A 24,653-nucleotide genomic window follows, 5' to 3' on the forward strand; every position below is an offset into this window, starting at 1 on the left:
AAAGAAATGCTTCTGTAAGCATTTTCAGTTTTTATTTTTATTTTAGGTCCTTGAAAGTGCTTTATGTACATTTTAATGTCAAAAGTGAGATGATTGAAATGATAAGTAAAAAACTGTCATATTCTTGCTGGATATTGAGCATAAAATCAGTTAATCTAAGTCAGCATGTTAACCACTAACTTTCTGACACTATTAGAACAGTCCAGTCAGTTGGTAAAGCTACAGTTCAGTGTTAACAAACTGAACTATCTTAAAATATGTAAAAGGTTGGTTCCAAGATAACATATTGATAGTCATAAAGAAATTATACATTGTTTGGCAGGGATATTCAATTAAATGCTATTTAATTGACCGAAATGAATTTTTGAAAGAATAATGATTTATGATTAAAGTTGCATTTGTCATTATGTGCAACCCAATACAAACAGCAAAGCATGGAGCAGAATCGAACCAGTTCATCAGGAAGAAATTGAAGTCCTTCAAACAATCATCACCTGGTAAAGTAATGATAATGATATTTTGGAAGGATAGCATACTCTCTGTACTATAGGCGCATGTTTGAAAATAAAGGGAAAAAGGGAAACCTGTATAATATTGGAAGAAAAGTGCAGTTTACAGAGAAAAGGATTGTACTGGAAAAATCTTTGCTCGCACATTTCTCAAACATCATTTAAAACACTGAAAATTTGGTTTGAAAGTTCTACTGCATCTACCTTAGAGATTTCACCCCATCAGATTTTTCTTTGTTTGGGTCTTTCAAGGAGTTGTTAGATGAATCAAGTTTCACAACAGTGAAGTAAAAATAAATTTTAAATCCAACTCGGACTTACACTAGACAAACAATTTTATCGATATAAATAAGCTAATAGAGTGGTGTAAGAAGCTCAGATAAACTAAATGCAGCTGGGGATTATATTATGGAACAGATAAATTAAATTTATTGTGTAAATTTAAAATATTCCGTTATTTATTTACTTATTGAATGATATCCTCATTTGACAATATGTATTGTTTCAATTATACGGGTGAAAGTTGCATGACCGTACCCATTTAATTTAATTAACTGCACAATTAATTTATGTAATATTTTTACCACCTTTGTATAAATGTATGTTTTCTAAACAAGAATGCTATTAAAATAGAAGATTATTGAGTGAGCTTAAGGAAGATAATTAATTATCCATTACATTCAATATTTTCTCTTTTTTATCTCCAATAACTCTTTCTAATAGCAATATTCACATGATCTATTAAACATGTTAATGTTTTTAGTTCATAATAAAACTAAGATATAATGATCTTTAGTCACATTTACTCTTAAATTGAATTCCTCTGGTAGTTTTGAAATTGCCATTGCTACAGCTATACTTTGGTTATTAGGGGTTGAAGTAATGGCACTGCTACGAAAGTCTGTTAGAGGCTAAGCATATATTACTTACAGAATTACTCTTATTTATTGTTTTTATACATTTTAATTGGTACTAATAGCTGTTTTTATAGGTTAAGTGTTAAAAGCATACAGTGAAAGTGCAACCAAGGTAAATAGAGAAACTAGTTAATCAGACAAAGCTTTAGTCATAACATTCTATCTTTAATTCACATCCATTAATTTTCAGGATGTTTCTGCTTGCAATTTTGAAACTCTCTGGGTGTTAGGTTTGCTCAAGTTATCATTTTGGACAATAACAAATCAGCTAATGCTGAACCTTAACAAAGTTCTTATTTCATGAAAAATTGGTTTTTTAATACAGTTTAGTTTTTTAATACATTTAGTTTGGTCACTGGATTCAGCAACCTCGCCACATGCCACAGGACTGATTGTTTTGTAAATGGCATTTCTTGTTTATTTTACAGACTATGGAAATTTATAACAAATAACTTGTTTTTATTTTCTCATAGTTTACTTACTGATTGTTAATCAGTAACGATAATCAGTAACGTTAATCAACGATTATTTGAAAATAAAACCTACTAAAACCATTAGTAGTTCCCAGCCATTTGTTGTTATTTACTATGTTATAGCATTTCTCCTATCATTTCATGCTTACAGTGATGGGTCCTGGTAAGTGTGCCTCAGCAGGGATTGTATGAGAGACAAAACAAAACAAAAATTATTTAAAATTGTCACAAAGACAATTGTGGTTACCAGCATAACAATTTTGTTATGCTGGTAGCAAGGCTTACTAGTACTACTCTAGTCTAAATATTTGGCCCTAATTTGTGTAATGTAGTAAGTGCAGTGATCGTTCATAATTGGCTTCTTGAAGTTTTCCTTTCTGTCAGCAGAACTGTTTTTATTTCTTTATCACAAGTTACTAATGCTCCTATTGATTTTCATTTTTAGTTTCTTCCTTTTTTTTGTGTCTAGTAATTTAATGTAATAAATATGTTATTATGCTGGGTAAATTATATTTTGTTAAATGTGGTTAAACAAATTTTAGTAAATTTTTACTATTAGATCAAATCAAGTATAGCTCAAACATGGGGAAATAACTGTAAAACAAAGTAATTCACAGTGAAGTTATTGAAAAGTGCAACTTTGAGGCAAAATCAAATGCTTGTGCCTATCCTGTGTCACAAATGAGTAAATTTGCCACTTACTACACTGAAAAAATCAAGGGAGGTTTATTGTGAAAATTCAGCAAGAAGTGGTGAATAAGAAGAAAGAGCTTGAAGAAAATCTAGGGACTTCAGAACAAAAATGATCTATTCTGGAAAAAATTATAGTGAAAAGTGGGGATAAAAATTTAGTTTGGATTAATGATTTTGATAAAGACTTAATATTATGGATAATCCAAGAATTTTATGCCAATAAACATATAGTTCCAACCATTTCAAAGCTACTGCCAGTAGTGAAATAAAGAATACACTTTCCTTGGGGCTGAAAGTCTCTGTTGAAACTGTTAAAAGGAATGAAGGAAATAGCAAAGTAAAAGAAAGAAAGGTGAAATAATGTTTTCTTGCATTACACATATTTGGTGAAGATGAAAACCTTGAGAAAAACCAAGAAAAATATGTTTTTCTTGGTGTGATGTGGACTGTTAGCAATTTAACATTTCAAAAATGTTGGCAATCTGATGATAATTTTTGGAATTGCAGACAACTGGAACGTAGCTAATCATTTAGTAATATTACATGCAGTTAGTGAGGAAGAATTTGCTGCTAGTACCAAATTTGTATATAAATCTGGTACAACTAGCAGAAACTATCATGGGCAAATGAATTGTAACTTTGAGAAATGGCTGAGAAAAAAGTTGTTATAAAATATTCCTGATCATTCAATTATTGTAATGGATAACATTCAGTATCTTTCCATATTTGTTGAAAAAGTACCTACAAAAACTCAAATTGGAAAGTAAACTGATTGCTGGGAAAAGGATTGTTGTGGTTTATCAGTGAGAAAGGAACAGCTCAAAGTTACACAAACCAAAGAAAAAAAATTACAAAATCAATGCATATTTGTCTGGTTGGGTTATGAAGTTGTAAGTCCTAAATATTAGAAACTAGATATATTCAACCCGATATAATATATCTATTTCTTTATTTTCATCTTAGGACAGAGTAGTTAGAATTTATATTCATTTTTATTGCTTTTGCTGGCTTAAGAACTAAATTTTTTAACTTCAAAAAAGGAAAATTCTCTCAGTCAGTTTGCATGCATTTAATTACTAAGAATTTGAAACAAAAGGAACTGATTTTGATGATTCTTTTTTATTTTGTAAAGGAAGTCCTGCTTGTAAGTTTTTTCTAAAAGGACAATTTTTGAAAAACACCACTTTTTTATACTATCTATATGACCCCAAACATGCTTTTCCATATATTTAAACAAGAAAGATGGGATGATAAGTGAAAAAATACCAGACATTGGCTGAGAATCTAAGAGATCAAATGATCTAGAAGCTAGTATTGCTAATTGTATACCATTTGGATGGCCAACATTTTGCCATCTTAGTATTAAGTTGTGGTGTTTTTATACTTACATTCTGTAATTCATTTTTTTTTTGTGTGAAAATTTATTTTAAAAATTCAAAGTAGGTTAAATGTACAATCTTACATTGCAGACAGTCTTAGCTCATTTTCAGTAGCAGTTTCTTTATGTAGTCTTTCTGTGTCATTTTTTTTTTTTATTATCAAGGTGCAATCTTTAGTCATATCTACTTTTTGATTTCTTGTGAATGGTTTTTTTCATATAGAGAACATATTTTGTAAATCTGTATATATTTTAAGTAAAAATATAAAATAAAACTTTTAAAAAAGCAGAAATTCACTTTAAAGTTTTAATATTTTGAAGTTTGCAATTAAGGGGAGTTTGAAAATTGCTTTTAATTAATTTGGCATCATTAACTAAATTTTATATTACATCAACCTATTTATAATGCAGTTTTACATAAATTTTCAAAGTCCTGTTGAATCTGTAGACTAAGGCAACTTTTATCAGAAGATATGAAAAATGATTGATGCCATACTAGTTCATAAAAGTTTTGATTTGTAAATAAGGATAAATAGAATTCTTTACAAGTTTAATTTTTAATGGTATCACAAACCAATTCATTACTATCAATGTGTATTTGTATCTATTATTTACTCCAAAATAGGCAGTTATTTCAACCAAATTTCCTACGTAAAGGTTGTTGATCCTTGTTAGTTCAGTTCAAACAGAAAAATTGTCTAATGGGTTTGCACAATTCTTAAGTCAATCAAGTTTTATTGATATCATTTCTACTTAAGAAAAAACATAAATAGATGAATCTAAATGCTTATGTATTCATATATTTTTGTCATTAGTTTTATTTTAGTTGAAACGTTTTAATTTGATGGTGTTAAGGTGAGTTTTAAAAAAGGTATCAAAGAGTTACCTTTTAATAAAAGGTAACTTTATTATCAAAGAGTTAACTCTTTGATAATAAAATTATCAAAGAGTTAATTTTATTTCACAATGGACAAATTTTATGATAACGATAGACATCTTTAATGTTTGTATAGGGTGTTTTGAAAAAATTATACTACTGCAATTTGACAATTGTTATTTGAAACTGTAATCTGACACAAAAAAATTTAAAACTGTCTTTAGGTAAATTTGAAAAAAATATTGTCAATGTAGCTGGGAATGGTACATGTAACTCAGGGTTGGAGATAGAAATGTTTAAACCAGCTATCTAAAATTAAGCTCATTTGTCACAAGATTAGACTAGAAAGTTAATATTAAAATTGCCAGACATAATGAAATTCATTTTTTGGGGGAATTTTACAGAGTTCATAATAGTTTATCTAGAAAGTTTAAAAATAACCAAAAGGAAATCTATAGATTAGAATCGGTGTCAACTTGACCAAAGTATAGAATTGCACACCATTCAAAATTAATTTCTTCCATAAATACATGGTATTTCTCAACTTTATTAGAAAGGAAATCTTTAATAACGATAGAGAATCCAGCAGTTCTTTGTGCAGGTCTGTGTAAAGCTTCAGGAAGCTTGAAATTATGTAGCTCAGGAATGGTTTCTGTTGTTCAGGCAATGTTCTGAAAAACTTGCAGATCTGGAGACCAATTGGAAAGAAACATTTCAACTTCTTAAGCTTTATTTCATAGGCACTGAATATTTTTGGGAAATCATCATGTTAATGCAATTAATGTTTTCAGAGTAAGAGGAATCAGGGTTTGATATTAGACTAGGATTAAGTTGACTGCTGATATGTGCATTATTATTATTGGCATTTAATATATTTTTAGGAACAAGGAAATAATGGTATTTTTTATGTTAGAGAAACTTGGATCGTGGGAGATATGGGAAGAATTTAGGAAGGGGAGTCATTTAAAAAACAGATAAAAGATCCTTTTTCCAACAAGACTTCATCTTCCTTTTTCCTATTTATTCTCCGGGAATTTCGGTCAGGTATTACTTCAGAGGTTGATATGTATAAAATGAGTGAAGTGTAATCTACAGTCTCAGGTCAACCGTTTCTGAGATATGTGGTTAATTGAACCCAACCACCAAAGAACACCTGTATCAACAATATAGTATTCAAATCCGTATAAAAGTAACTGCCTTTACTAGGACTTGAACGCTGGAACTCTCGTCAAATCAGCTGATTAAAGACGCCTTCACCACTAGACCAACCCAGTGGGTGAGACTTTACCTCGAACTGCTTTATCGCACGAATTTAAATACATCCCGACGCCAACCTATCGATAAAATCCTTAGATAAAGTCTGCCCTGAATTATAAAGGGCAGAGGTCCACCCTCGGTATGACTTTAGCAACAAAGCCAAACCGTAATTCGACTCCAAACGATATTGTTAAAGGTTGGCCAAGCTCTCGCATAACTGTCGCCGAGAAAAAAGACTTTATCGGCCTTAACAGCCCTTTGATGCATTCGTTCCTTGATGATATTGAAGTCATCGCCGTTGAAGTTTTCTCTCTCTATTCGGAATCAGAACTGATGGGAGATATAATCAAACCAAAGTGCAAAAAATTTCATTCGTCAACTTACGGAAATTTCTGCAACCGGGCTACGCTTGTTGCCTTTTTCAACCGAACCGCAGTGAATTATCGCTGCGGTTAATAAGCTGTGTTCAGAGATAACACATTCACATGTTGATGAGTATCGACGTCCTCTTGAAAGAATCATAATCCTAACTCAGCCTAACCACATCAAAGTCTTCGCTGGCTTGTACTCATACGATCAAAGCTTCTTTTTCCCCAACTTTTGGTCACCAAGATCAGAAAATCTCTCCCTCATAAAAGAAACTTTCAAGTTGAAGCGCTTCAGTTTAAAATGTTTTCGAAAATAACAAAGATGAAAACGTTTGTTAAGATAGGTAGATAAAAAAAAGTAACCAATCGAACACTTTTGAGAAATAGAAAACAAAAGCTGTAAAAACAAAACACATTAATTGAAAAAAAAAAAAATATATATATATATATAAATTAATATAAAATGAGACTTAAAAAAAATATTAACTCAGCTCATAAAACTTGCCTATTCAATCAACCTTAATGATACGTACGAGCTTAATGTAAAACGGTCCCTTCTAAAGCATACGTCCATATTATACGAAGTGAAAACCTCGACTGAGTAACATCAATGAATCCAAACAATCACAAAACCGTTTCCTAAACTAAATCCACCTTGAAGCCCTCATCCTTCCAAAAAGTATGTCAGAGATTACAGAGAGACAGCGCTAACTCTTTGAATAGTACACTGATTGCTTCACAGACAGTCGTTAAATGGTATTTCAATTTTCATGGTTAGTCATTTCAATTTCAAATATTTCAATTTTCATGATAGTCATTAAATGTAAATTAGTTTAGAACATGTGTATTTTAGTCAGAAAATCTCAGTTTTTAAATTAATTTATTATTTTGTTTCCATTCTAATTAATGACTATTGTGTTCTAATATTCGTGATTTTTTAAAACGAGTTTTTAACTTACTTTATCAAATTGTGGCGTTGAGAATGTTGCTTTCCCATGTTGGTGCGTTTGTTATTGGTAGTTAAATAGATGGCTCACATATTCCGCACTAGTTACATTGGCGTGATTAAAACAGTGCTGTGAAATACCAGAAGTCATTTTCTTTATTCAGGATTATAAACTAAACTAAACTTGTAAAATTGGTTCCGAGCAACTTTATAAAATTATTTTATTATTTGATTAGTAAATCAAAACTTTTCTCTTTTTTCTGTTTATTGTAAACTGAAAATGATTTCTTTTAATTAAAAAAAAAGATAAATTCGCAAACTCTTATGGACATTTTTTAACTGTAATATTGGCAATACTTCCGTACGCTTTTCATCATTTTTTGATTTTATGTTATAATTACAGTCAGTATCATTAAATTTAATAATTAATAAAAGACAAGCGAGTTGCATTTTAAAAAGTTACAGATTCATCCTTGGTACTGGGTATATTTCAGTATAAGGTCCCAACTTCAGTTCGCAATAATCTACATATAAGGTATGATAATTTTTACTAACTAGTTATCTTTTTATAATCATAACCTTCATTATTATTCAATGTTTTCTAGTAATTTTATTGTACAGAATAATTTATTGACCAGCATGATAAAATGAGATTAATCCTTTATTGAAAAAAACTAAATAATTATTTTAATTAAATAATAAAAATAGTCCTTTATCTCTTTTGAAATTCTGGTACCTTTATTTTTCTTGATGAATTAAGTTATTTTGGATCCTTCTACAATAATACCCAATTTTAAAAAAGGTAACTTTTTTTACTTATTTCAATGTTATACAAATCGAGAAGCATGAACAAATTTACTAAAATATTGTAGCTTTATCCTGTACTGGACCTTATTATGATGAAATATATTTAAAAAATTTTTCAAGTTTTATAACCAAGGATATTTTCAAATATACATAAAACTTAACAGTAAACTGTCAAAAGTTCTTTTGTCAAATAAATTATTTACAAGTTGATGTTTTTATTAACTTCTTTTATCTTTATTTCCTATTATATCTTTATATTTTTGTAATGCTGCATTCTTATCTTTTATTACTTTAATAAATAAACCTCTATTTATTTCTAGTTACAGATGATGTGTAAGAAAAATATGTAATTATGTATTTATTTGATACTACACAAATTTTATGTTGGTTTAAGGTTTTCTGAAACAATATTTTTACTAATTTTGGTTTGTTTTTTAATGGAAAGTCTTATATGAGTTTGAAAAGTTTAAGAACCATATTTTATTTACTGCAAGAGATGCGCATGACTTCTGAAAAAACAAGTTATCAGTTTTTTAGCTCAGGTGACAAAGCCTGATTTCAGATTAATTAATTAGTCAACATTATATTATTGGATTAATACTATTAAGACAAGATTAAATTTAAAAACTTAAATTAATAAAAAAAAATTTCTTTGGATAGTTTTTTTAAAAATAAATTCACTGAATACCTAAAAAAAGTACAAAAAAATTACTGATTCTTAATTTTATTAGATAGAAACATTTTGCTGAGGAAAAAGGAAATAACAAAAATCTTTTCAGTATAAATAAATTCAGGGAAATATTTAATGTGTGTAATTTTTTTTAGCATATCAGAAATAAAAGAAAAAAAGATTTATTTTATAAAACAGGACATAATAAAAAACAGATAAAACCTATCCTTAATTCGTATTAACTGAATTTATTTATTTGTTTGACTGTTTGCAGATCTAAACTGAGAATAAATAATATTTAATTAGGAGATGAATCAGTCAAGCACTGAAGATCTAACTGACAGTCAGCAAAGCAACTGGGAAAATCTTTCTAGTAAGAAATAATAGTTTCCACGATTATTTTCTTATTTTGTTAATAATATAGTTAAATATAGTTCTGCACTGTAATAAATAAGTGGTATATTTTTTATAGTTATTGTAAGATGAATGACGCATATAAATAAAATTACAATTAGAGAAATAAAAAAAAACCCTTCATATATGCCCATTAACTTTTTAATTTTCCTATCGCTGAAAATGAAATGCTCATTTTAAATGAATTGGCTGTAGTCATACATTTGGTTGGGAATATTTTCAGCCTTGGTCATATTCAAACAACAACCAACCCTTGGATGAGAAAAGGCGCTTTACCAGTGTGCTATTGTAATTATATGAATTAAACATTTTTGGAAAAAATTAAACCACAGAAAATTAAAATAATATTATATATTTTTAATGACAAATTGAACCAGATCTAAACCTAAAAGTAATTATTTTACCCAAAAGAGTTTCAACTACTGTTGTAGTCATCATCAATAGTACCAATGCAGTACGTGCGGATGTTTGGAATTAAGCTACCAGCTGAAATTATTGCTTGTTGTTATTTGAGTTGGGAATATATATATGGGTGTTATAAAAAATTGTACTAAATTACTTAATATATTGGTGTTATGAGTTTGCATATTTTACTATATTTCTTTGAGTAAATATATAGTATTTATTTGTCAATTTGTAGAGTACCTATAATCATAGCATGTTAAAAAATGCTCAGAAACTGTTAAACTGAGTTTGTGATGTTGGTTGACTTGATACAGCTTTATGTGTCTGATGATTTCTGTAAATTTAAAAAATTTTTTAGTAGTTTTTTATTGTGTGAATCCATGAAAATGTTTTGTATACATATTAGGTGTGATAACTGTAAGGTTGTACATGGCCTGGAATGCAACCCATGAAACTCATGGAAACCATGAAACCCATTCCTAATAATAAAAAATTCTATTTATTGTTTTATATTAGCATATTAAACACTGTTGCGGGTAATGTTTAGCTCTACAAGTGATATCTTCATTCTGTTCACTGCATATACAGACTGGTTGTATAATGAATATTATTATGCTCTCAGAAAACACTTGTGACATCCTATTATTACTAATGAGATGTTTGCCCAGAGAAAATATCCCATTATTATTAACTATTATTATTATTATTATTATCTATGAACACAATTTATTTGAGTAGAATCATTGGTTGTATATGCAGTCTTAGATGAAAAATTTAAAAAAAGTGTTTCAACTTTATCTTGAGTAGTTTTCATAAAACTGTTGTAAAATCCAAAAGATAGGCAGTAAAAGAATGTTCTTTTTTAGGTTTGGCATAAATGTAATTGTTAAATTATCAATAACCAAATAGAATTTTGGGTACTTTTCAAGAAGATACCTGCAGCCAATCTGTAGTTAGTCAGTTCATATTAGTTACTTAGGTTAAATTTGGTTAGATTATATTTATACTTTTAGATTTATGTATTTTATATATATATATATATAAAATATATATATAAATTTATTATACAGGGCACCTTCAATTTATGCCAGTGTTACGTTCTGGAAAATTTCCGCGCATAATGAAATCGTGTAAATTGAGACTCACATTTAATGTAGAAATACAGATTAGGTTCTTGTTAACTTATGCACTAAATATGTAAATTACTGTATTAAAAAAATACTGTACTTTATTTTACTATTTTACAGTATAATTGTATTTTTTTAATGATATTTAATGTATTATTTTAATGCCAATGTTCATACAGGTTAGGTTCTTGTTCAGTTATACAGTAAATTACGGTACTCAAAAAATATTGTACTTTATTTTACTATTTTATTATTACAGTATCATTGTATTATTTTAATAATATTACAGTACAACGTATGTATTTAAAAAGAAAAAATGTACTATTTATTTAATTTCTTTTAGTGGCGCTATCTAAAACTAACTACAATGACAACTGACTAACTACAGATCGGCTGCAGGCATCTTCTTGAAAAGTACAGATTTTGTTCTAAAGGGCAAAATTTGTAGAGAAATTAGAGATCATTATTAATTGTTTCCTTTACCATAAGAAAATATGGGATAGTTTATTACCCACCCAAGAATATATTTATTTTGTTTATGCTATTCATATTCAGCTGTTATGTTTAATACACAATGCATTTTGTTTGGTATGCTAAGAATTCCAAAATAATGATCTATTCAGTCATAAATTTAAAGCTGAGATTTTCTAAAATTATGTTTATTCAATGACAAAAACTAAAGGAATTTAAATTCAATTCCCATCCAGGAATGTTCTGGTTCTACAATATCTGGGTTCATATTTTCTATCAGGTAAATAAAATATGACTGTAACAATTACTAATTTGTTTTATCCCTGCTATTGTAATATATTCAATCCTTCAGGTTTTTCAATTTCACATATTCCCAGAATTTATCTGATAAATATGTAAAGACCTAGTGGTGTCTGTGAGTGTTACTCTTTCCTGAAAAAAAAAAAAAAACTACTGGATGATTGAGCTTGAAACTTGCATGAACATAGTTGAATAACATGCTTGAAGTAAGGTACACATGATTTTGTCCAGTGACCAAGATCAAGTGTAGTAAACTGGTTTGTGTTCATCTGAAGTAAAAAAAAAAAAAATGTTGATGCAGTTTCAGTGCATGACTTCAACATTTATTATAGCTAATGACCTAACTAATAAATAAATAAAATTAATAAAATGCCTACTTGATCTATTTCCTAGAATTTATTACTTAAACTTATCCTAATGAAATGAGAATATTTAATAAAAAAGTAAAGTATGATTTTTAGATAAGTATGTATATCCATCCTAATAACTGTAATCTTTCTCTGTTGTAATGCACATTCACAGAATTAAGTTAGTCATATACCTTTCACTAGTCTATGAATATTAGAAGTATCCATAAAATGTAATATCTCACACTAAGTCCTCAGTATTATAAATTTTTCCATTCATTCTGTTGAAAAGCATTTCAGTTGTATTTTCAGTTCAGAACTCTTCATTGTCATTTTTTTCTTTAAATGTAATACAACTATCATTCTTAAAATACTATTTCTATACATTTTCTTATTTTTATTATTACCATCATATAAATTTTCTTTAACAGAGTACATTAGTCTTGTTTGTTGTTATATAAGGTAAAATAAATCTTTTTTTTTTCATAGAAGAAATGTTGGAATTATGGTTTGAACATCTTAAAAATGAAGAAAATTACTCACAAAAACAATGTTTAATGAACTGTATGGCACCATTTCTTGCTGTGCCAATGACTGTAGTACAAACAATTTTTTATATCTGTGAAGAGTTTCAGCAACCTCCTGAAGTGCGCTACCTTACTGTGGAACTGTTTGACAGGTAAAGAAAATAAATGAATATGAAAATTATTGTACCTTTTGTGATTAAAAAAAAAAGAAAAGTTTTTTGTGTTTAAAAAGTAGCAGTTCAGTTTCTGGTTATTATTCATGATGAAATGTATAATAATTGATTATTAAACCAGGTAAATTTGATTAATTTTTTTATACTGAGATTTAAAGAAAGAAATTATATTCATCAACAAACATATACCTTATGGATTATTTGATTTCAATACCTCTTGTTTCATATTTGATGCAACCCTTCCAGTATAAATATCTAGTTAAATTTTTTTTGTAATATTTACAAAGTATAAAAATATAATAAAATCGAAGAACTGGTTGAGTACGACTATTTGAACCGAGTGATAGGGTTATTCTGTGCTCTATGGTTTTCTTTTTGTTTTTCTGGGTTTTTTTGGTATTTTTACGGATTGTGGGACTAGAATCTGAAAATTGGATTATTTTGAAAGTGCTATTACATTTTTTTTGAGTTTTGGACACTGGATTGATTTTTTATTTAAATTGTTAGGTATTGACCTTATTGCTATAGGTAATAGGGTCTTAATTGTCTGTATCTAACTGATTACATTGGTACTTTATTAGTAATACATTACGTACTGATAGTGGCCTATTATACTGATGGGTAATAACAAACATTAGTTATTAATTAATTTCAATTCGATTTCTTATCTTATCAGGTTTGTGATAAGATAGGTTGCTGTAGCTTGATTTAAGCTATTGTCTAATTTACATTTGTAGTTTATAGAATCCTTTCTGTGTATAATTTAAGTATATACAGAGTGCGTCAATAGTTCAGGTGTGTCTGGCCTATTACTATGGAGGAATCTCCAGAGAAAGAGTCTGAGAGTACGATGGAGCCTGAGTCTGGTCAAGTTACTACCAGTGTGAGGCTGAGGCCTTTCCCTTAGGCCTGCTACAGCGGTAGGAAGGGGACAAAAAGGCTGAAAGTGAGCCAATCCTCTATGGAGAAGGAAGTGCCCCTTGAATTAGAGGTTCTTGTTAGCAGATTGGCAGATTGAACGGTTGGCGAAAGACCTGAGAAAGAATATTGATAAGAATGTAAAGAAGAGTATAAAGTAGCTAGAAATAGAACTTAGCATAGTGGTGAAAGATCTGAGGAGGATGGTCACCAGTGAAGTACCAGTGGGTAATGGTACTTCTTTTACCATTGGCAAGAAATTGACTACAGAGGAGGTAACGCAGACACGGGATGCTACAGGCATCCCAGTTGGTCGACTTTATCAAAAAAGGCTGACCAAAGAAAGCCTTCATGGGGACTTACCCATGTTGGGAATCCTGGAAAAAATTGAGGGATGCTCAATAAGGTTGCAGTTGTTGATATGCACACATTGACAGAACCTAGGTCAATGGACACGCTGCCAGACACCCACAGGTGGCCTGGCTGTTGAGTAAGTCTGAAATAAAAGCTGGGTATGTTGTGTCGGCTGCTCTGGAGACGAGACTGATAGGGGAAGTTGGAGGTGGGGAGGCCTCAGTCTCCAACATGTTCCATGTGGTTTACGTGGACTCGGACAATGGTGGAGATCTTGCGCAGGCATTAGTGGAGATTTTTTCAAAATCAGAGAGAACAGTAAAGGCTGTTTGGGACCGCTACAACTGGAGATACACAGGTAGGATTCTGTTACCTTAGTCCGTAAGATCCTTGAATGTCAAGGGAGAGTGACTGGCTGTTGCTTCTATATTACTGCGCCAGTTAGCAACTTTTAGCGGCATGGCGTAGTGATGTTCCCCCTAAGGATAACCATAGGACAGAGACTATAGTAGTTAAAATGGTGGCGTCCTATGCAGACCTCCTTAAATCATTTAAGAAGGAGGTGAAGGTCCCAACTGATTCATAAATCCTCTCTGTTAAGGAAGGGTGGCAGCAATATGGAGATTAAAGTTAAGGAGAAAAGGGAAATCTATGGTGCCCTTAAGCAGGTACTTTCATCAACTATAAAAGATGGTAGTGTTCTCACAAAGACCAGGACGATCTTTCTCCAGGTACGGGACCTTGAGAACAGCATACAGCTGGGTGAGATCTTAGAGGGGCTGTCTACGACCTCTGATCAGGAGTTGTCAGCTGACAACGAGAGTGACAATTAGACCAGGTTTTGGGGAAACTGGAGTGACAATATGTCGCCTCCTGGCACCAATTTTTTTACCACCATTTTACAAAAATCATGGTTGAGCAATGATTTAGAAATTAACTCGTTGACTGCAAAGCATATCCAGGAGCAGACATTGATCATGACCATAATTTAGTATTAATGAAACGTAGATTGAGGTTTAAAAAACTGAAGAAAAGGTGTCAGATGAATCTGTGGAATTTAGAGAAGCTTGAGTTAGAAAGGTAAAGAAGATTTTTGAGGACAGCATTGCAAGAGGTCTGAGTAAAAAAGATAAGGTAGAAAATATAGAAGAAGAATGGGAGAATGTTAAAAATGAAATTTTTAAATCAGCATAAGTGAACTTAGGTGGAACAAAGAGAACTGGTAGAAAACCTTGGATATCAGAGGATATATTGCAGCAGATGGGTGATCATAGAAAGTATAAGAATGCTAATATGAAGAAGGTGAAAGGATTTATCGACAATTATGAAATACTATAAAAAGGAAGTGCAAATTAGCGAAAGAATAGTGGATTAAAGAAAAGGGTTCAGAAGTGGAAAGAGACATGACTATTGGTAAAATAGGAGCATACAGGAAAGTTAAGAAGAATTTTGTGGTACATAAATTAAAATCTAATAACGTGTTAATTTAAAGATGGTACACCGATTTATAATATGAAAGGAAAGGTCGATAGGTGGGTCGAATATACTAAAGAGTTATACGGAGGAAATGAATTAGAAACTAATGTTATAGAGGAAATCAAAGAGGATGAAAATGGAATACAATATTCAGATCTGAATTTAAGAGAGCATTAAAAGATTTGAATGGCAGAAAGGCTCCTGGAACGGAGGGGATACCTGCAGAATTACTGCGTAATACAGGTGAGGAAGCGATAGATGATACAATCTGGTGTGTAATATTTATGAAAAAGGGGAAGTTCTGTCAGACTTCAAAGAGAGTGTTATTGTCATGATAGAAAAGAAAGCAGGAGCAGATAAATGTGAAAAATACAGAATAACTAGCTTAACTACTCATGCATCAAAAATCTTAACTAGAATTCTGTACAGAAGAATTGAGAGGAGAGTGGAAGAAGCGTTAGAAGACCAATTTAGTTTAAGGATTAGTATAGGGACAAGGGAAGTAATTTTAGCGCTCACATTAATAGTAGAAGGAAAATTAAAGAAAAACAAACCAACATACATGGCATTTATAGACTTAGAAAATGTAGATTTAAAAAATGATCAAAATTTTTAAAAATTTAGGGTTCAAGTATAGAGATAGAAGAACAATTGCTAACATTTACAGGAACCATACTGCAACAGTAATAATCGAAGAACATAAGAAAGAAGCTGTAATAAAAAAAGGATGTTCCCTATCCCTGTTACTTTTTAATCTTTACTTAGAACTAGCCGTTAGTGATGTTAAAGAACAATTTAGATCTGGAGTAACAGTGCAAGGTGAAAAGATAAAGATGCTACAATTTGCTGATGATATACTAATTCTAGCTGAGAGTAAATAATATTTAGAAGAGACAATGAATGGAATGGATGAAGTCTTGTGCAAGAACTACTGCATGAAAATAAACAAGAACAAAACAAAAGTAATGAAATGTAATAAAAATAATGTAGATGGATCACTGAACATAAAAATAGGAAGAAACAAAATTACAGAGGTAGAAAAATTTTGTTATTTGGGAAGTAGAAGATAGACAAAGCAGGAATGATATAAAATGCTGAATAGCACTGGCGAAACAAGCTTTCAGTCAGAAGTATGATTTGTTTACATCAAAAATTAATTTAAACATCTGAAAAACATTTTTGAAAGTATATGTTTGGAGCGAAGCTTTACATGAAAGTGAAATTTAGATGATCAGAGAACCTGAGAAGAAAAGATTAGAAGCTTTTGAAATGTGTCATAGGAGAATGTTAAACATCAGATGGATAGATGAAGTGACAAATGAAGAGGTGTTGTGGAAAATAGATGAAAAAGGACGCATTTGGTAAAATATAGTTAAAAGAAGAGACTTAGAGGCCACGCATTAAGAGATACTGGGGTAGTCATTTTAATATTTGAAGGACAGGTAGATGGGAAAACTGTGCAGGCAGGCAACATTTGGAATATGTAAAACAAATTATTGGGGATGTTGGATGTGGGGAGTATACTCCAATGAAACGACTGGCACTAGATAGGGAATCTTGGAGAGCTGCATCAAACCAGTCAAATGATTGAAGTCAAAAAAAATTCAAAAATTATGGTCTTGTTCACAATCAGAAATGTGTTGTGGCATCACTGCAGATGTAAAACTCAGTTTTGTTTAATGGTAGGTTATTTTTCTATGTAAATTAGAAGTTAGTGGAACTTGCACTCTATTGAATATCTTTTATTGATTCAGTGACATTTTGTATATAAAGCAGTTTATAAAAGCGTACATTAAAAATTTAGTGTAAAGTACATTTAAAAAACTGCATTATTTACAGTTTTTTATTTATTTAATTAATTAGTTCTTATTCTCTAGGCCTATTACTTTTGAAGTCAAATTTGTACTGAAAACTGTGGTGCACTGTGAGCCGATCATGGAAGGAGTTCAACCTCATTCGCAGGAGCTATGAAAGAGCAACAGCTATGAAAGTTACTCCTGTCCTGTTGGAAAGTGGAAAAAAGGCTGCAAAAAAGAGACAGTTATATGCTTCAAAAAATTTACGTAAACTTCCAGAGTGCAGGCATGTCAACAGTGTTTTTAAATGCAGTCTTTTATTTATGGAAGACATTCATTCGTAAATTCCATGCAGCCTTCTATTCCACAAAACATAAAACAGTTTAGGACAATTATGTGCTGAAATATACAGTGAGTGAGTCTCCTGTAAGAAAAAGGAACAAAGCAGAATGGAAACAGTCTACTGAAAATTGGAATTGATACTCCATTTCAAACAAACAATTTGGAAAGACATCATTGGTTCAAGTTTACAAAAAGACTTTCTGTAACATACTAAGCATTACCAAAAAAAGGGCACAATGAATTTGTAAACAACATTTTAAATCAAGTAAACTTGCCACAGAGAACAGAGGAAGGGGACCACAATTGCACTTATTTGCAAGTAAAAGGTCTGCTGTGAAGTCATTCATTGAGCGCCTTTGCCCTGTAGAAAAACACTACTGCAGGTCTGCAAATATTATGAGGCAGTATTTAATAGTTACCTCTCAATAGCTAAGTTTCATAAAACATACAATAGTACTGTAGGAACTACAGTAGAAGAACTCAAGTACCATATTCATATTTTTACGACATCTGTGTAAAAAATTATAATTTCAGCTTCGGTTCACAGCTATGGATAAATGCTCAAAATGCATCCAATTTGAATCAAAATTAGAAGCAGGTGACAATTTAATTCAGATTGTATTCCTACTTCATAAGAAAAGGGCAGATATTTCTTATTCTTTATTATAACAAGAAGAAAAAGGTGAACCTGTACTACATTTTGTCTGCCAGAGAACAAAGTTGTACCAAAAATACCAGATCAGGCCCACTACTACAGCAGGCAGTTTTACTGTCTGTTGTTTGTCAAGGAACTTCAAAAGACAATTACAAAAGGTCAGGTATTCATATATACTTGGAATTAAGCCGAATTTAAGAAAGGCTCAAATGAAATTACCTCAGTCGTTTTCCACCATTTGAAGAACACTAATTTTGAAGGTATTTTTGTAGTAAAGCTTTTTGCAAATGGCTATAAGGGACAAAACCATAATAATGCCACTATTTGCATGTTGCAGTACTGGTTGATCACTGAAGTTCCATCCCAAATAAAGATAGTTATATTTTGACCTTCCCAGTACAGCCATTCATTCATTCCACCTGATTCTGCCTTTGGCAGAATCAAGAAGGAAATTTCAAAGATGGATACAATAATCTATCCTGATCAATATTTTGGAATTTTTTCCAACCATGAAACTGTGATCAAGATGTCTGAAGTTAGTAATTCTTCGACTGGAAAGCAGTTTCTCATAATTATAGGAAAAAATTTCAATATTGGCACTTCAACTTTTCTCCTGAGAAGAGATTCATTATAACTCATAGTACAGTTCCAGGCAGTCAAGTATTTGTAAAAAGAGAGTTCTGGTATAATACAGACATTGGGAGAAACAAGACAGTCATGAAAAAAGAGTCAAATTTGAATTGCCATTGTTGCAGCGTGGTGTTCCGGTGAAAACTGCAAAAGTAAATGATGTAAGAAACTGCTGTTTCAGCATTTTGGTGAACAGTGGGAGAATGATCCTGAACTCAGATTTTATCATGATGTAATTTTTATAATCTTTTTTTTTACGCTAATTTTATTTCATTGATATTTGATTTATTTTTATAATGATTTTACATTTTTTATATTCATTTATGTTCTCCAGCACTTGTAGTTTTCAGCAACTACTTTAATTGGAATATAATTATGGAATTTCCTTCGGAATAAAATTGTAATTTGTTAATATTAATGCTAGGCTACATTATTTTTAATCAAAGGTGTTGTCCCATATCCAACATTTTTATTTTCAAATTGTCATTTATCCAGACTTTGTTTCCAAAACGTCTCTTATCGAGACTTATTTCATTAATTATTAAAAACTGTTAGAATTTCAAAATACTCTTTAATATCCTGGGAATTATTAGGATGAAAATTCTGTGAGTAAACCAAATTTTAAAGCCTTTATATTTTTTTTGTCAATTGCCAACAATCTTGTCATCTGGATAAGAGACATTTTAGAAATGAGTCTCTATTATAAAAATGTTTGTAGATATGAGTGAGTTAATTGTGAGGATAGGTAAAGAATTAATTGCTCAGATCATATCCACAAAATCTTTTTAATCCTAAAAGTTTCTTTGAAGCTAAGCTGCTTTGATGGTGGATTCTCTATAAAAAAATTATTTGACAAAAGCAATTAAATTAGAATTTAGTAAACAAAAGGTGTTAGTAAAAAAAGATTTGTTTAAAAAATGTATTCTCATTGTAGAACTTTATACTGAAAACAGATTTATGATTTATGTTCTTATAATTACAGCACTAATCCAAAATGGATCTGTTACTTAACAGAAGAAGATCCTTCTGGTAATTACTGTCCCATATACTGGGAAAGCATAGTATGTATTTATTGGCAGTATTTATTATAATCTGTGTAATGAATGAAGAAATTAATTTCAGATTCGTAAATAATCAGTTTTTAATGCTCTTTCCAAAGATATGGCCAACAGATATTAATGGTGCAGTTTTTGAAAATCACGGGTGGAAACGGATATCAGATAGAATAAAAAATCAGTCTTTACTGAGAATTATGTCATGTTTATCGTTAGCTTCTAAATTCATAATGTTTAATAAGGTAAATTAAAAAGTTATTTTTTTCTCTCTTTTCTTGCTTCCTGAATTTTTATTTTGTAATTACGTTTTACCTTGTGTTTGTTGTGTATAGTGATTATATCATTTGTTTTACTTTTTTGAAAATACATTAATTCTTTATATTATTACAATTTTTATGATTACACATAGTGGGGTAAAGAATTTGCATATAATTGTTGAACCCTTTATAAAATATGTAAAATTAATTTCGAAGATACTCAAAGGTTCTGTTGTTTTAAAGAAAGGGATTATTAGTAAAATATTTCAATTTCAATGTAATATAATAATATTTCAAGAGAGTCTTTGAAGCTTTCTTTTTATAGAATATTTATCTGTTGTAGCAATAAAATGTCTTTCTAAAAATTTCTAGAAAAAAGTACTCCAAAAATTGACCCATTTTCAATTCCAGTCATTTATCAGTTAATCATGATTATGAATTGCACATTGCAATGCAACGTATTTCACTGTTTAATAATTTTATGAAGATTAAGAATATTTTGTTGGGGCTACTGCCATAGTTCTTGAAGCACTGCACTAGTTTGCTCAAGTAAGAATGTAGGTCTGGAACTATGCCATTTTTTTCATAAGAGTCCAAATTATTGTAAAACCTTTCTTTATAACTTTTAATCTAGGTAATTACACAAAAAATTTCTTAACTTTAGTGTGTGAAGATCATTTCCATCCTATGTACCTTGTAAGACTGTCCCTGAGGATGCCATGAGTGAAGGTTGGAAAAATTTCTTACAAAAGTGTAAAGAGAACAATTGTAAGTTTCTCAGTTGTTTTGCTGGTCTAAAATAAAATCGGTTCTGTTCATTATCCAATGCAGGGGGTAGGACAAAAAAAATGACGGCAGAAACATAACAAGCGTCCCTGAATGTTATCATAAATGAGTTCCATTGATCTGTCATGAGACTTTATTTTCTTATATGGGGGAATAAAGCTGTTCGCATTTGTAAAAGAATCTTACACATTCCTTCCTGGTTAACACCAAATGATCAGCGATAAAGAACTGCCAGACTGTCTTTACGTTCGTTTGATTGCAATGAAAACAAGGCAAACCAAACTTTGTAACAGTCCTCCTCAGGACATTTTGACAATTTGCTCCAGAATAAGAAAGAGTATGCCAAATTAACATAGAAGACATCAGCCGCAGTAAAAGTGAATACATTAGTAAATTAGAAATTTAATTAAAATTTGACGTTATCACAATTCAGGAAACACACACAATTGTCAAATTCATTCACGAGGCTATACACCAGGCTATCTCACTGCAGCAATAAATCATCCAAAATATGGAGTTGCTACATATGTTAGAATAGGTATTGATAATATTTTGGCCCACACTCATCTTTCTCACAAGATTTTTTTGTACTAGCTGACAGTTGCACAGACTGATAGGTCACCACTTTAGGCACAACAATACCCATCAACTGTTCTCTTCCCTTGCCTAGATGGAATTTTAGGAAAGCCAACTGGGATAAATTCAACAAGCAACTAGAGGATGACATCAGGTGGATTCCATCAAGAATAGAGAACTATGAAAGATTTATTGCTCTATTAAATCAGCTTTGCCAAAAAATATATCCCCTGAGGAGTAATAAAATTCTACACTCCTTGTTGCACTGAAGAGTGCCAATAACTGTACAATGCTTATGAATGCACAAGAGACCAGGCAATAGGTGAGCAATTGCTAGAAGCCCTAAACAATGCTAGAACAATTAGATGGAAAGAAACATTGGAGAGCGTCAACTGTAAGCATAGCAGCAGGACAGCATGGAATTTATTGCACAAGCTGGAAACCAGACAAAAAACATCCATCACTACTACTAACACCCCTAGGCCAGAAGGCATAGCCAAAAAAATTAAGAACCTTTCAAAGATCATTACTGATAAGACACACAAGAGAGAATTGAGGTATGCAATTGACAAAATTTGTAAAAGTCATCAACAGCTCCTCCCCATTATGGATCATATCACAATGGAAGAATTCAATGCTGCAATCAATTTAAAAAAATGTAGAAAAGCAACTGGATTAGTCAACATATATTCTGAGTTTATTAAACACATTGGTCAAGACACAAAATTATGGCTTTTAAATCTTTATAAAGCTATCCTTTTCTTTTTCCTGTTTAGCCTCCAAGAATTACCATACAGGTATTACTTCAGAGGATGAATGAAGATGATACGTATGAGTGTAAATGAAGTGTAGTCTTGTATAGTCTCAGTTCGACCATTTCTGAGATGTGTAGTTAATTGAAACCCAACCATCAAAGAACAGCTGTAACCACGATGTAGTATTCAAATCTGTATAAAAGTAACTGCCTTTAATAGGACTTGAACACTGGAACTCTTAACTTCCAAATCAGCTGATATGGGAAGACACATTCACCACTAGACCAACCCGGTGGGTTTATAAAATCCTGTGAAGGGATAAGTTACCAAACTTTTCAAGAAAAGTAAAGTAATTGCCATTTCTAAGCCTGGGAAGGACATCGCTCACCCTGAAAGTTACCAAACAATAACACTTTTAAGCATACATTTCAAGATCTTAGAAAGAATACTACTTGTGCATCTAACATCCATTGTCAGTAATGGTATACCGATGGAGCAGGCTGGTTTTATGCCAGGAAGAAGTTGCTGCGATCAGGTCCTTTTGCTTACAACCTATATAGAAAAAGGATTTCAACAAGGGCTTAAAAAATCTGCTGCATTTATTGATCTAAGTTCAGGTTGTGATACAATCTAGAAAGAAGAACTACTACTCAAGATGCATCAACTTCTTCTACCTTATAAATCATTTCTTAATTTATTGAATGAGATGCTAGTTATAGACTTCCAGTTACAGCTCAACGGAAAGTCAAGCATTTTCTACAGCCTACAAAATGACCTACCACAAGGATACATAACTGGCACCTCTATTGCTTAATATTTTCGGATATACCACTAACTACATTTTGAAAATTCACGTATGCAGACGATATTGCCATCGGTATCCAAAGGTTGAACTTAGTAAATATTTCAAAAAAATGGGGACTCCAGCCAAATCCAAATAAAACTGAAGTCATGATGTTCCATCTTAACAACAGGGAAGCTCAGTGAACTCTTGCCATTACTTATGAAGGAGCTGCACTGAAACATAACTCACACCCGACATATCTTGGTGTTTCACTTGACAGAACACCTTCCTTTAAACAACACCATGAAAAATTATCTGCTAAAGTTAAAACTAGAGCTACCCTGTTCAGAAGCTGGCTAATTTGTCTTGAGGAGCTACCACCGAAACTCTTATCATCAGTGCACTTGCCCTCATACATTCAACTGCAGAATATTGTGCTCCTGTTTGAATCAATAGCTGCAACATCAAGCTTATCATCACATTTTTAAACCAGGCTATGTGAACCATAACTGGAGCTATTAGAACAATTCTGCTCCAGTGGCTACCATTCCTGAGTAATACTGCACCCCCACCCAAACTAGACAACTGGCAGTCCTCAAATCACAGTTGGAAAAATAATGCTAACCATCTCTACCTATTCATACCAATGTAGATTTTCTCAAACAGCACCTGAGACTGAAGTCCAGGACATCCACCTGTAGCAGTGTAGCAGCTGCTGATTGGGTTAATGACTTCAACACAAAGGATCACTGGACATCACTATGGCAAGGTCAGAATATCACCAACTCCAACCTTTTGACGGATCCATCTCTGAGGGTACCAGGATTTACTCTTCCCAGAAGACAGTGGTGTAACATTAACAGGATTCGCACAAATCATGGTATCTGTAATAAGAGCCTGACTCAATGGGGAGCTGCAGAAAGCCCATGATGCAACTGATGTGGAACTGAAGAGCAAGCAATTGCTCACCTAGCCTTGGTTTGTCCAAATATATCTTTTAGAGGCTCGCTACAAGACATCCATGATCTTACCCCTGAAGAATTGGAATGGCTGACTCACTGTGACCTGTGTTTGTGATAAAAAGGTGGAATAGATATAAACCATTAATAATATTGTTGACATAATATTGTTAAATTGTAAAAATTGCAGTGTTTGTAAGTTCATTCAAATATATATGTATTTCCTTATATGATGGAATGGCAAGTAGATCCCAATAAAATGTGTCTGGCAGTTTCCAAGATGACATTAAGGAGGGCACTAGTATTGATCTTACCCCAGACACAGTGCCTGCATTAAGGCTAGTCATCAAGGAATCAGGCAGTCTGTTTCAGGGTGTCTCAATGGGACTGCTTTCCACATTGCTGAAAGACTCCTGTAGTAAAAAAAGTCAAAAGGGATTTGGTAGAGGTTAGTAGTTATTTCCCATTCAGCCTTTTGCTGGTCTTTGCCAAGCTGCTTTAGAAAAGACTGAAAGAGAACACTGATATGGACTTGTTTAAAATTAAGGTTAATACAGCTTCAAAGAAGGGGATCTGATACTGAGGTCTACAGTGGCCATGTCCAAGGTAGAAACACTTCTTTCCTTTTTCCTGTTTAGTCTACAGTGGCAG

General features: G+C 31.5%; 1 protein-coding gene across 1 annotated transcript in view; it reads left to right on the forward strand.

The window, feature by feature from the left end:
- Nucleotides 1-9,204: 9,204 nt before the first annotated feature.
- Nucleotides 9,205-24,653, forward strand: part of LOC142320042 (cyclin N-terminal domain-containing protein 1-like) — a 42,783-nt gene continuing 27,334 nt past the window's right edge. The window contains exons 1-3 of the mRNA XM_075357720.1: nucleotides 9,205-9,268; nucleotides 12,449-12,638; nucleotides 19,953-20,127. Of these exons, the coding sequence (XP_075213835.1) occupies nucleotides 9,205-9,268; nucleotides 12,449-12,638; nucleotides 19,953-20,127 (429 nt within the window). The remainder of the gene's footprint in view (nucleotides 9,269-12,448; nucleotides 12,639-19,952; nucleotides 20,128-24,653) is intronic.

The sequence above is a fragment of the Lycorma delicatula genome, chromosome 2 (assembly GCF_047948215.1).
Source record: "Lycorma delicatula isolate Av1 chromosome 2, ASM4794821v1, whole genome shotgun sequence".
NCBI classification, from domain to species: domain Eukaryota; kingdom Metazoa; phylum Arthropoda; class Insecta; order Hemiptera; family Fulgoridae; genus Lycorma; species Lycorma delicatula.